Source organism: Salvelinus fontinalis, chromosome 11 (genome assembly GCF_029448725.1).
Source record: "Salvelinus fontinalis isolate EN_2023a chromosome 11, ASM2944872v1, whole genome shotgun sequence".
Taxonomy (NCBI): Eukaryota; Metazoa; Chordata; class Actinopteri; order Salmoniformes; family Salmonidae; genus Salvelinus; species Salvelinus fontinalis.
Window position 1 is genome coordinate 22,253,363 of NC_074675.1, and position 14,463 is coordinate 22,267,825.

General features: G+C 43.2%; 1 protein-coding gene across 1 annotated transcript in view; it reads right to left on the reverse strand.

The window, feature by feature from the left end:
• LOC129865281 (copine-8-like) overlaps positions 1-14,463 on the reverse strand; it is a 134,989-nt gene that overhangs the window by 20,929 nt on the left and 99,597 nt on the right. The window contains exons 10-13 of the mRNA XM_055937927.1: positions 11,838-11,879; positions 9,666-9,741; positions 5,398-5,451; positions 5,224-5,285 (exon numbers count right to left, since the gene is read on the reverse strand). Coding sequence (XP_055793902.1) covers positions 5,224-5,285; positions 5,398-5,451; positions 9,666-9,741; positions 11,838-11,879 — 234 coding nt within the window. The remainder of the gene's footprint in view (positions 1-5,223; positions 5,286-5,397; positions 5,452-9,665; positions 9,742-11,837; positions 11,880-14,463) is intronic.

The following is a 14,463-nucleotide window of genomic DNA, read 5'->3' on the forward strand; positions in this document are numbered from 1 at the left end:
GTAAATTCACTTGAAAGTGCCCTACTGCGAGTTATACTGTAACATTTGAGGAGTCTCTTTTTTTTTACGGGACCTCCTGTGTGTTTTTTTAATGGGTTTTATAGTAAAGACATGTACAGTTGAAGTCGGAAGTTTACATACACCTTAGCCAAATACAATTAAACTCAGTTTTTCACAATTCCTAACATTTAACCCTAGTAAAAATACCCTATTTTAGGTCAGTTAGGATCACCACTTTATTTTAAGAACGTGAAATGTCTGAATAATAGTAGAGAGAATTATTTATTTCATCACATTCCTAGTGGGTCAGAAATAATTAGTATTTGGTAGCATTGCCTTTAAATTGTTGAACAAGGGTCAAACGCTTTGGGTAGACTTCCACAAGCTTCCCACAATAACAAGTTGGGTGAATTTGGCCCATTCCTCCTGACAGAGCTGGTGTAACAGTCAGGATTATAGTCCTCCTTGCTCGCACACGCTTTTGCAGTTCTGCCCACAAATTCTCTATGGGATTGAGGTCAAGGCTTTGTGATGGCCATTCCAATACCTTAACTTTGTTGTCCTTAAGCCATTTTGCCACAACTTTGGAAGTATGCTTGGGGTCATTGTCCATTTGGAAGACACATTTGCGACCAAGCTTCAACTTCCTGACTGATGTATTGAGATGTTGCTTCAATATATCCACATAATTTTCCATCTTCATGATGCTATCTATTTTGTGAAGTGCACCATTCCCTCCTGCAGCATAGCACCCCCACAACATGATGCTGCCACCCCTGTGCTTCACGGTTGGGATGGTGTTATTCAGCTTGCAAGCCTCCCCCTTTTTCCTCCAAACATAACGATGGTCATTACTGCCAAACAGTTCTATTTTTGTTTCATCAGACCAGAGGACATTTCTCCAAAAAGTACGATCTTTGTCGCCTTGCGCAGTTGCAAACCGTAGCCTGGTTTTTTTATGGCGGTTTTGGAGAAGTGGTCTCTTCCTTGCTGAGTGGCCTTTCAGGTTACGTCGATATAGGACTCGTTTTACTGTGGATATAGATACTTTTGTACCTGTTTCCTCCAGCATCTTCACAAGGTCCTTTGCTGTTGTTCTGGGATTGAGTTGCACTTTTCGCACTAAAGTACGTTCATCTCTAGGAGACAGAATGAGTCTCCTTCCTGAGCGGTATGACGGCTGCATGGTCTCATGGTGTTTATACTTGCGTACTATTGTTTGTACAGATGAACGTGGTACCTTCAGGCGTTTGGAAATTGCTCCCAAGGATGAACCAGATTTGTGGAGGTCAACCATTTTTTTCTGAGATATTGGCTGATTTCTATTGATTTTCCCATGATGTCAAGCAAAGAGGCACTGAGTTTGAAGGTAGGCCTTGAAATACATCCACAGGTATACCTCCAATTGACTCAAATGATGTCAATTAGCCCATCAGAAGCTTCTAAAACCATGACATCGTTTTCTGGAATTTTCCAAGCTGTTTAAAGGCACAGTCAACTTAGTGTATGCACAAAGTAGATGTCCTAGCCAACTTGCAAAAAGTACAGTTTGTTAACAAGAAATTTGTGGAGTGGTTGAAAAACAAGTTAATGACTCCAACCTAAGTGTTTGTAAAGTTCCGACTTCAACTGTATGTTGTGTGGTAAGCTGTTAGTAGCCCATGTGCCTCACCCAAATAATTTGGTCTATTTTCACCTCTTAATTTCGCCTACGTTACTGTTCTGACTCGGTGGCGCATGTGTAGCCTATAACCTGTTTTTGAGAATTGTCATCATATAATATTGTAAGAGGTTTCATTGTCTGCTTATATGCCCTTTTATTTATCCTACAGTTCTGACTTGGTGTACATTGAAATACTGTAAGAGCAGCCCATGTTCTGCATTCTGTCGCTGTACATGTCAAAAGTGCTGAACACAGTAATATTGACTATGTCTGTCTTAGCTCACTCATTAATATCGAAATTACGGAATGGCTCTTATCCGCACATCATTCCCTTATGCCCTAGTGTCTACATCTCAATTGTCAGTAGAAACCACATTTGTTTAAGAAAGTCAGCCATATCAGCTATGTTTTTTAAAAAGGCAGTAAATGAGGCTGAATTAACTGTTTCGCTGCCAGACAAGGCTCCTCTGATAGCCAGGTGTAGCGGTGGTAAGGATTCACTCCATGGTCCTGAAAAGAAAGCTCTGCTGTTGGGACAGCTTTATGTAGGCCTTAACAGTTTGTGGGCACCGTTTGTCACTATTATAGTGCAAGTAATGTATTGTTTAGTGTTGTGTTGTGGCTTTGCTGGCATGCATCTAAAAAAAAAATTGGGGAGTTTGCCCCACCAAGATTTACATGCTAAAATCGCCACTGAACCTGACAGCGCTTGAGAGGATCTGCAAAGAAGAATGGGAGAAACTCCCCAAATACTGGTGTGCCAAGCTTGTAGCATCATACCCAGGAAGACGCAAGGCTGTAATCGCTGCCAAAGGTGCTTCAACAAAGTACTTACGTAAATGTGACGTTGTTGTTTTTTTTTATACATTTGCAAACATTTCTAATAATGCATTTTTGCTTTGTCATTATGGGGTATTGTGTGTAGATTGATGAGGGAAATAGTTTTAAAAAATCAATTTTTAGAATAAGGCTGTAAAGTAACAAAATGTGGAAAAAGTCAAGGGGTCTGAATACTTTCCAAATGCATTGTAGATGTACTGTTTACACCTTCTGTATCATGTGCATGTGACAAACTTGTATTTTATATAGTGTGTGTTTACCACAGATGGTAATGTGACGAACAACACGACCTGTACCAAAGTCAGATTAGGATATAGGCCAAGGACTAGATAAAGTGTATTTTTACCTGTTTTTTCCTTATTGCAGGCTACTACTTTCACCACTTTGGTTGTTTACTACACTACCTTACCATCTCTGTTTAGCACATGGTCTCACATGTGAATCCTTAAAGAGATGGGTGGGGCTAAGGCTTAAGAGGTAGTGAATTATGCTAAATGGGTGTAGACAAAGAAAAGGGCCATTTCCTCAAAATTGGGGTTTATCAACTTTCAAATCAGAAGTGGGGTTTATCAACTTTCAAATCACTCCATTGTAGTGCATGGTATATCATTTTCTAGCTCTGAGTCTCTACTTTTATTGAATGTAAAAAACACAATTTAAAATTTTGCTACATAAGACCAAATCAGTCACTTACACGGAACAAAAATATAAACACAAGATGTAAAGTGCTCATGTTTCATGAGCTGAAATAAATGAGCCCTGACATTTTCAGCACACATAAAAATCTTATTTCTCTCAAATTAGTGAGCATTTACGTCAAGATAATCCATCCACCTGACAGGTGTGGCATATCAATAAGTTGATTAAACAGCATGATCATTACACAGGTGCACCTTGTGCTGGGGACAATAAAATGCCACTAAAATGCCACAGATGTCTCAAGTTTTGAGGAAACGTGCAATTGACACTGCGGGAATGTCCACCAGAACTGTTTCCAGATCATTTAATGTTAAATTCTCTACCATAAGCCACCTCCAACATTGTTTTAGAGAATTTGGCAGTACGTCCAACCAGCCTCACACCGCAGTGGTTGTGTGTGTGTGTGGGCCTGGCTGTCAAGTGGGTGGATCTACACCCTCCCACGACCAGTCATGTGAAATGTGAAATCCATAGATTAGGGCTTAATGAATTTATTTTTAATTGGTTGGTTTCCTTATATGAACTGTAACTCAGAAACATCTTTGAAATTGTTGCATGTTGCATTTATATTTTTGTTCAGTATATCCATCTATTATCCACATATTCTTTGGTATTCTGCCGATACCTTATTGATTGGTAGAGGAAGTAAATGTAGATCTCACATGGAAAGGTCAGTGACCTCAGCCTCTGGCTTGTCCTGTATTACTCATATATGATGGGAGGAGAGACATCCACCTCTACATACATGTAGATACATCAGCTGTCTCATTGACTGGGGCTGTGAAGACATTCACTGTTATTTATAGGGCCGGGACAATGCAATACTTTTTCCATGGCAACATTTTTTACACGAAGCAGACCAAACTCTTTGGTCCTTTAAAAACCTCCCGTGTGCCAAATATTGTGTGCTATAGGTTGGAAAATAAATAAATGTGACTCTGGATGACAACATAATGATGTTTGTTTCCAACATTAGGGCCGTTTTCATAAAGAAGTCAAATTTGCTTCATATTTTGTTTCCTTGCCACCACACTAACAAGTATCGCAATACTGGTATTGTCCCAGCCCTAGTCATTTATATATTCTTTTAAACATGTATTTTAAAATTGATGTTGACTGAGAACACATTCACAACAGTAACCTGAGGGTAGATTCACATACAGCACATGACTACACTTCCTGAACTACACTGGAGGGTCAGTGTCAGTGATGATTACCCCTCAGCTCACCCTCAGGCGACAGCTCAAACCAGGACCAATTTCCTACATGTCAGACTGTATAGGACTGACTACATGCCGAGAGGAAAGAGCTCAATATTAATGAGATGTTGTGCTTGATTGAAAAAAGCTCCCCTCTCCTCCTCTGACTGCCATTGACAATATAAATGCTCATCGAAATACTGAGAGAGCTCGGACTGTGTAAGGGTCAGTGCACCACATGTTATTCTGCTACCCTACCTACCCTTGTTGTACAATACCACACATGATCCATGACCTTTAGATGAGAAGTGTTGTCAAGAACAGGCAATAAGAGGACTGTAGTGCTGCTTTCAAAATGGCCATTCTGTGTCTCTCATTTCATCACAGACCTCTCTCACTGTCTCTCTGATTTTCTGACTCTCTCCATCTCGGTCTCTCTAAACCTTTCCCTCTCTTCCTGTTTAACCGTTCGACCCATGCTCTGGAGTGCAAGCCTGACAAGCCTTCCGCTGTGAGTCTTATGAAAGTCAGGAAGTGTGTGTGGGCGAGCGTTCTGCTACGCACCACTGCACACACTCAGCCACCATCACCCATTCAGCCATGGACTAGAGGGCCGGAATGAACACACATGCAGTTCACTCTCCTCACGTCCCCCTCCACCGGACTCCACATCTGCACACCTGTCAATCTCTCTCTTTTCTCTCGACTTCTCTGTCTTTCTTTTTCTTTTCTATATGAATAAACGAGGGAATGCAGGAGTGAGAGGTTCTTTCACTCTGTCTCTGCATTCACACTGTAGAGAGAGAGGGCAGTGTCACTCACCCTCCTTTGATGTAGTCGAGGAAGGTGACTTCTATATCCACCAGGAATGAGAGCAGAGTTACCTGGAGACAATATTGATACAAGGATGGAACGGGCTTTACAATAAAGACAATGACTAAACCAAGCTCAAATCAACATAAAAAGAACGGATGGACAGTGTCCGTTGTGGCTTACCGTTCCAGAGTTTAGGTATTTTTTCTTTTTTCCTTTCTTCTTCGGATTTATAACCTGTTGAGAGAACAGCAGCCTCATTCAAACATGGAGTCTGATTATAACACAATTATTCTCTCTCTCTCTCTCTCTCTCTCTCTTATATATATATATATATATATATATATATATTTTAATCTGAGCTTCAAGGTGTTAAATTAAACCATTGCCTTAGTAGCGCACTACTTTTGACCTGGGCCCATAGTGTGCACTATAAGGGAAGAGGGTGTTATTTGGGAAGCAACCCAATTTACAATGGATTTCTAACCCTCTGCATCCTTGGTGGAGATTGGAGGGAATAAGTAAGGAAGGGCACATTTGCCTTTTAAAGGTGATGCTAGCTGTTTTATTGCATCTGGCTTGTAAAATAAAATGTATATGTATTTTTAAAAATAAAAAATACATCCACACACTCGCACGCACACACACATAACACAGACACACACACACACAGTAACAGTTGGTTTCCCTTGTGTTGTGTTCAGTAACTGCTCTGGCAAGAGTAGATGTCACATCAAGTCAACAGAGAGACAGAGAGGACCAGGGAGACAGGAGCTGCTCACAAGCAGCGTATTTCACAAGTAAAAGAGAAGATGGTGATCATCGGGCACGATGGACAACCATACGCAGTGTTTGTGTTTGTTTGTGTGAAGGGGCAATGTGTACAACAGGGATCGGGCCCCATGCAAGGGTAGCATTCCAGAGACATCAGAGACTGTAACGTTCTTTGTTTCACGGAAACATGGCTCACTCAAGACACGCTATCGGAGTCGGTACAGCCACCTGGTTTCTTCACGCATCGCGCCGACAGAAACAAGCATCTCACTGGTAAGAAAAAGGGCAGGTGTGTATGCCTTATGATTAACGAGACGTGGTGTGATCATAACAACATACAGGAACTCAAGTCCTTTTGTTCACCTGACTTAGAATTCCTCACAATCAAATGCCGACCGCATTATCTACCAAGGGAATTCTCTTCGATCATAATCACAGTCGTGTATATTCCCCCCCAAGCAGACACATCGACGGCCCTGAAAGAACTTAATTCGACTCTATGTAAACTGGAAACCACATATTCTGAGGCTGCATTTATTGTAGCTGGGGATTTTAACAAGGCTAATCTGAAAACAAGGCTCCCCAAATTCTATCAGCATATCGATTATGCTACCAGGGCTGGCAAAACCCTAGACCATCGTTATTCTAACTTCCGTGACGCATATAAGGCCCTCCCATGCCCTCTCTTTGGAAAAGCTGACCATGACTCCATTTGTTGCTCCCAGCCTATAGACAGAAACTAAAACAGGAAGCTCCCGCGCTCAGGTCTGTTCAACGCTGGTCCGACCAAACGGATTCCACGCTTCAAGATTGCTTCGATCACGTGGACTGGGATATGCGAACAACAACATTGACGAATACGCTGATTCGGTGAGCGAGTTTATTAGCAAGTGCATCAGTGATGTTGTACCCACAGCGTCTATTAAAACCTTCCCCAACCAGAAACCGTGGATTGATGGCAGTATTCGCACAAAACTGAAAGCCCGAACCACTGCTTTTAATCAGGGCAAGGCGACCGGGAACATGACCGAATACTAACAGTGTAGCTATTCCTCCGCAAGGCAATCAAACAAGCTAAGCGTCAGTATAGAGACAAAGTGCTTCAAGAGGGCACCCATTGTTCCTGTTCCCAAGAAAGCTAAGGTAACTGAGCTAAATGACTACCGCCCTGTAGCACTCACTTCCGTCATCATGAAGTGCTTTGAGAGACTAGTCAAGGACCATATCATCTCCACCCTACCTGACACCCTAGACCCACTCCAATTTGATTACCGCCCCAATAGGTCCACAGACGACGCAATCGCCATCACACGGCACACTGCCCTAACCCATCTGGACAAGAGGAATACCTATGTAAGAATGCTGTTCATCGATTACAGCTCAGCATTTAACACCATAGTACCCTCCAAACTTGTCATTAAGCTCGAGACCCTGGGTCTCGACCCCGCCCTGTGCAACTGGGTCCTGGAATTCCTGACGGGCCGCCCCCAGGTGGTGAGGGTAGGTAACAACATCTCCACCCCGTTGATCCTCAACACTGGGTCCCCACAAGGGTGCGTTCTCAGCCCTCTCTTGTACTCCCTGTTCACCCACGACTGCGTGGCCATGCACGCCTCCAACTCAATCATCAAGTTTGCAGACGACACTACAGTGGTAGGCTTGATTACCAACAATGACGAGACGGCCTATAGGGAGGAGGTGAGGGCCCTCGGAGTGTGGCGTCAGGAAAATAACCTCACACTCAATGTCAACAAAACAAAGGAGATGATTGTGGACTTCAGGAAACAGCAGAGGGAGCAGCCCTCTATCTACATCGACGGGACAGTAGTGGAGAGGGTGGAAAGTTTTAAGTTCCTCGGCGTACACATCACGGACAAACTGAATTGGTCCACCCACACAGACAGCGTTGTGAAGAAGGCGCAGCAGCGCCTCTTCAACCTCAGGAGGCTGAAGAAATTCGGCTTGTCACCAAAAACACTCAAACTTTTACAGATGCACAATCCTGTCGGGCTGTATCACCGCCTGGTACGGCAACTGCTCCGCCCATAACCGTAAGGCTCTCCAGAGGGTAGTGAGGTCTGCACAACGCATCACCGGGTGCAAACTACTTGCCCTCCAGGACACCTACTCCACCCGATGTCACAGGAAGGCCAAAAAGATCATCAAGGACAACAACCACCCGAGCCACTGCCTGTTCACCCCGCTATCATCCAGAAGGCAAGGTCAGTACAGGTGCATCAAAGCGGGGACCGAGAGACTGAAAAACAGCTTCTATCTCAAGGCTGCTGCCAACATACTGACTCAACTCTAGCCACTTTAATAATGGGAAAATTGATGTAATCAATTTACCACTAGCCACTTTATATAATGCTTACATACCCTACATTCCTCATCTCATATGTATATACTGTACTCTATACCATCTACTGCATCTTGCCATCTTGATGTAATGTATCACTGGCCACTTTAAATAATGTTTTCATACCCTACATTCCTCATCTCATATGTATATACTGTACTCTATACCATCTACTGCATCTTGCCATCTTGATGTAATGTATCACTGGCCACTTTAAATAATGTTTTCATACCCTACATTCCTCATCTCATATGTATATACTGTACTCTATACCATCTACTGCATCTTGCCATCTTGATGTAATGTATCACTAGCCACTTTAAATAATGTTTTCATACCCTACATTACTCATCTCATATGTATATACTGTCCTCTATACCATCTACTGCATCTTGCCTATGCCGTTTGGGCATCACTCATTCATATATTTTTATGTACATATTCGTATTCATTCCTTTACACTTGTGTGTATAAGGTAGTTGTTGTGAAATTGTTAGGTTATATTACTTGTTAGATATTACTGCATGGTCGGAACTAGAAGCACAAGCATTAATATCTGCTAACCATGTGTATGTGACAAATAAATTTGATGCTGGGCATTGGGTGCTTACTGTTAACAAATGGACGATTGGTTAAGGGGAGGCACACACACACACACACACACACACACACACACACACACACACACACACACACACACACACACACACACACACACACACACACACACACACACACACACACACACACACACACACACACACACACACACACACACACACACACACACACACAGTAGTGATGTAGAACCTCCTCTCCTAAATTGTACAATTTACTGTGGAGGAAAAAAACAAACCAGAGAATATGGGTGGAAGCCAAGAGCTGTGACTTGGGAAATTATGATAGATTCTCATGTCCCAGTGCCAGAATCCTGGATGACAGCACACAATCACGGTGTGGCTGTGTGTCTTCTTTCTCTCATTAGACAAACACCAGCTGCTTAAAATAAGGGTCCCCCTGTGTGCTTCCCACTCAGAATATTGTTTTTAATGAACAACTGTTCAGCTCTATCTTAAGAGACGGAGTGTGGAGGCTGGCCATCCATCAAAACTCCCTCACTTTACGTCCAACTTCGTGAATGAAATTCCAGGAGAAATGCCATAAAGAATCGCTCCAGAGGAGATTTACTAAATGTGCTTCTGTGTGGGTGAGTGAAGTTAAAAGTATACAGATACATAATATTGCATTCCACCAAGTACACATACATACGTAAACATGACGCATGCACACATGTAAACACACACACACACACACTTACCTCATACACATTGAACTGGGACTGGCCTCTGGATAGCTCTCTGTAGCTGGTACTGAACTCTCCTATGAAGTCATGGCTAAGGACACAACGCACAAAACAATCATTAGTAAAATCATACTATTTCAAATACACAACCCACAAAGCACCACTGTTAGTGGCAGAAGGCTGATCGACGTGCCTAAGAAGAAGTGTATTGCAATAGTATTATAATAGTCTAGCGGATGGAATGTGATCGGTTGAGATAAGTTATTATTAATGAAATGTTAAAGCAATAAAGAGTGAGATAGATAGACATTTAATAATTATTTGAGAGTGAGTAAGTAGAGATTTCACTTGTGTTTTTCATGCAGCCACTTGAGGGTGGGAAAAAGTATTTGCCCTTTCTGATTTTCTCTATTTTTGATACTGAATGTTATCAGATCTTCAACGAAAACCTTATATTAGATAAAGGGAACCTGAGTTTACAATAAACAAAGTTATGCAACACTCAATTCCCCTGTGTGAATAAGTAATTGCCCCTTTACACTCAATAACTGGTTGTGCCACCTTTAGATGCAGTGATTGCAACCAAATGCTTCCTGTAGTTGTTGATCAGTCTCTCACATCGCTGTGGAGGAATTTTGGCCCACTTTTGCATGCAGAACTAATTCAACTCAGGGACATATGTGGGTTTTCAAGCATGAACTGCTCATTTCAAGTCCTGTCACAACATCTCAATTGGGATTAGGTCTGGACTTTGACTCGGCCATTCCAAAACGTTTTAGCCATTTTCATGTAGACTTGATTGTGTGTTTTGGATCATTGTCTTGCTGCATGACCGAGTTGCGCTTCAGCTCACAGACAGATGGACCGACATTCTCCTGTAGAATTCTCTGATACAGAGCAGAATACACGGTTCCTTCTATTAAGGCGAGTCGTCCAGGTCCTGAGGCAGCGAAGAATCCCCAAACCATCACACTACCACCACCATGCTAGACCATTGGTAAAAGGTTCTTACAGTGAAATGCAGTGTTTGGTTTTCGCCAGGCATAATGGGACCCGTGTCGTCCAAAAAGTTTACTCAAGTTTGCCAAAAAGCACCTGGAGGATCAGCAAGATTCTTGGAAGAATGTTCTACGGACAGATGATTCAAAAGTAACTTTTTGGATGACAAAATCCTCTACATCGACTGATCAACAAGCAGCTAAAGTTGACACAACCAGTTATTAAGTGTGTTGGATTCTGGGGTAAACTTTGAACATTGTTATACTCAGAAGAATAGGAACATTAGTTACAAAAGAGACATGACGGGTGCTATAATGAAGCTTGGGAGGGGTTGAATGCAGGGAACACGATCGCATGTGGCAGTACTGACAAGGGGAGAAACCGTTGAAGGATCATATCACTTAGCTCCCTGCTCAGCAATAATGATGCAATGTTTAGCGATAAGGAGGAGACATGGTTAAGCTTCTTCAGTGTCCGTGATTTATTTACTCAAAGTTAGAACCTAACAAGTGCAAGGGGGCAATTACTTTTTCACACAAGGGACATTGGGTGTTGTACAACTTTGTTTATTAAATAAATGAAATAAGTGTGTAATTGTTGTGTTATTGGTTCGCTCAGGTTCCCTTTATCTAATATTCGATTTTGGTTGAAGATCCTATAACATTCAGTGTCAAATATATGCAAAAGTAGAGAAAATCAGAAAGGGGTCAAACACTTTTTCATGGCACTGTATATTCAATGCACTTCCTTAAAATAAAATAAATTCGTAAACAAAGGTTAACCCCTCTACCTGCAAGCAAAGACAGGTCTGGTAACACTTGACATAACGCTGACAGGTATAAAGAGGCAACGAGACAGAGGGAGTGAGAGCATACCGTAATGTAATACCCCAGTGCAATACCCTTGCCCACTAAACCCATAATATGAAATGTTGACACTCATATCAAGTTGGTGTTTCTTCTACTGCTGCCCCGCCCTTGGCCCTGCCTCTATACTTATGGGCCAATCCAATTCCCCCACTTCAACAACAACGTGTCAATGTGTGTTGAATGAATCAGCATCCCCTTCAGCTTCCTTACCTTCTAGAAATATAGATTAGGATTAGTTAAAGTATCCTAATTTAGATAACACAGTGGATTACATCATGCTAATGAAGGTGCTTTTCAATTAAGACTCAAATTAAATTACCTTCCATCTCTTTCCCAGTCGTAGCATTCTATCTTGATCGTTCTAGTAGGGTGAAATATATATATATATATTAGACACAGATTTATTCAGTTTAACAGGACAATTATCAGCAGAATCTATGATCATGGCATTGTACATTCCCACCAAACAAGTTTGAAGTTCAAATGCATACTATTCTGAAGGAGGATCGTTTATAGTCATCTATATCATGTCTATATTAGTGTTCAAAATAGCGAATGCTAGAGAGAAAAGCAGTGCTCTTCCACCATCATCCAATCCCCTCAAACTGAAGAATCGTTTTCCCCTGACTAGTGGCCATTTTCCTTCACCAGGGCCAAGACATAAGTAGTTGACTGTGGCTATGCGTATTTCCACCCAGCACCAATTTCACCTGTCTCAATTTCACCTCTCTTCTCAGATGAGAAAAAATAAAATAATGAACAGACGCTTAGATGAAAAGGTAATCATTAGTTATAGATTACCACCGGGTGAGAAGTCACAGGTTAATGAGTTTCCTGAAGGGGTTCGTAAGGGGGTATGATGATAAGAGGAGGCACACTCCGGCATTGTTAGAGCACACACACACACACACACACACACACACACACACACACACACACACACACACACACACACACACACACACACACACACACACACACACACACACACACACACACACACACACACACACCCTGCTCAGCCTCCTACTAAATGGATTGAAGGATGAGCCCATCACCATCCATCTAAGCTGACTAGATACAAGGCTTAGGAGATAAAGCCATCCAGCCATACAGTAATCTACCAGAACACCTCCCCTGGGTCCTGAGGGAGGGAGTCCTGCACTGTGACCCAAATCTACTGTAGAGGAGGACAGCACGGGGGATGACCCCTCATACAAACAGCAGTGGACTTTATTAACTCCCTCATTGGAAAACAATTACTCTATTGAAGCACAACCTAAAGATGCTCTGAGGACACGACAGGAGTGATGAGTTGACAGGACAGACAGTGGGTTTGCTGCTCCTTCTGTAGTCCCCATGGTGGCGTGAGAAAGTGTGTATGTGTGCGTGCGTGAGAGTGTGCGTCTCTAACAAGGGCCCATCAGCGGTGGTACTATCAGCAGGGGGACACACAGCTCTCCATTGTTAGCGTTCTCGCGTGGCTCTCGTCTTGCCTCTCTCTTATCTCTCATCCCAGACCCCCAGAGACTCGCACTCTCGCTGTGTGTGTGTGTGTGTGTGTGTGTGTGCGTAAATCAATGTATATGTATGTGTGTGTGTGTGTGTGTGTGTGTGTGTAAGCGTTCATTCGCGTGCTTCCTTGGCTCCCCACACACTGATAACAATGAGCTCTCTCTAACTAACCTCCTAACAACTCAGACAGAGCCAGGGCCCAGCTCTGCTCCAATCAATGCAGCCTGACTAGCTCAGGCCATCCATCTGGGGCTTTGTGCCTTATCACTGGCAAACAAGCCCGCTGACAACTGGAGATGAATACAAACACAATCCCTGAGATGGGATTGCGGAGTGAAACACACACATTGTCCTTTACATTACGCACACACGCACACTGGGAATTTCAAACTTGTGTGTGAAAGACTATTGCAGCGCTTCTTACACCCTGGATTTAAGGGCCATTACATTTGAGTGAGGGCATGACACCTGTCTGTCAGTCAGGCATGTGAATAGACTGCTCCACTGAGGGAGAAAGATGATTGCAGAGAGGAAGGCTATTCATAAGCAGACCAAGCATTAATTTCTCCTTTGGAGTTCATTATAATAGCTTCCATATGCATTTAATAGGTGTCACGTTGTTCGTAATAATGGTCGGACCAAGGCGCAGCGAATATAGAGTTCCACATAATTTATTAAAGAAGTGAAACCATAGCAAAGACAAAACAATAAACGAACAAACCGTGACTACAGAGGTGCAAAGTGCACTAACTCCAAACAATATCCCATAACACACAGGTGGAAAAAAATGCTACCCAAGTATGATCCCCAATTAGAGACAACGATAGCCAGCTGCCTCTAATTGGGAATCATACTAAAACACCAACATAGAAAAAACAAACTAGAACCCCACATAGAAAATATAAACTAGACTAAACCCCTAGTCACGCCTTGACCTACTCTACCATAGAAAATAAAGGCTTTCTATGGACAGGACGTGACAGTACACCCCCCCCCAAAGGTGCGGACTCCGACCGCAAAACCTGAAACAAAAAGGGAGGGTTAGCGGGGGTGGTGTCTAGTGTCGGTGGCAGCTCTGGTGCGGGGCGAAGTACCCACTCATCCCGCCAGCATCGGTGGCGGCTCTGGTGCGGGACGAAGAACCCGCTCATCCCGCAGATCCACCAGCATTGGGGGCGGCTCTGGTGCGGGACGAAGAACCCGCTCATCCTGCAGATCCAGCCGTGGACCCAGGCTGAACACTGTGTCCCTGGACTGGACCTAGGTGCAGAAGAAAACTTGTGCCATGGAGCGGGACTGGACCCCGTGTCTGGACTGGGCATCGGCGCAGAGGGCTCCTGCCATGGAGCTGGACTAGACGCTGTGTTTGGATTGGACATCGGTGCAGGGGAAGGCTCCCGCCAGACTCTGGCCTTGGAGCTGAACTGGAC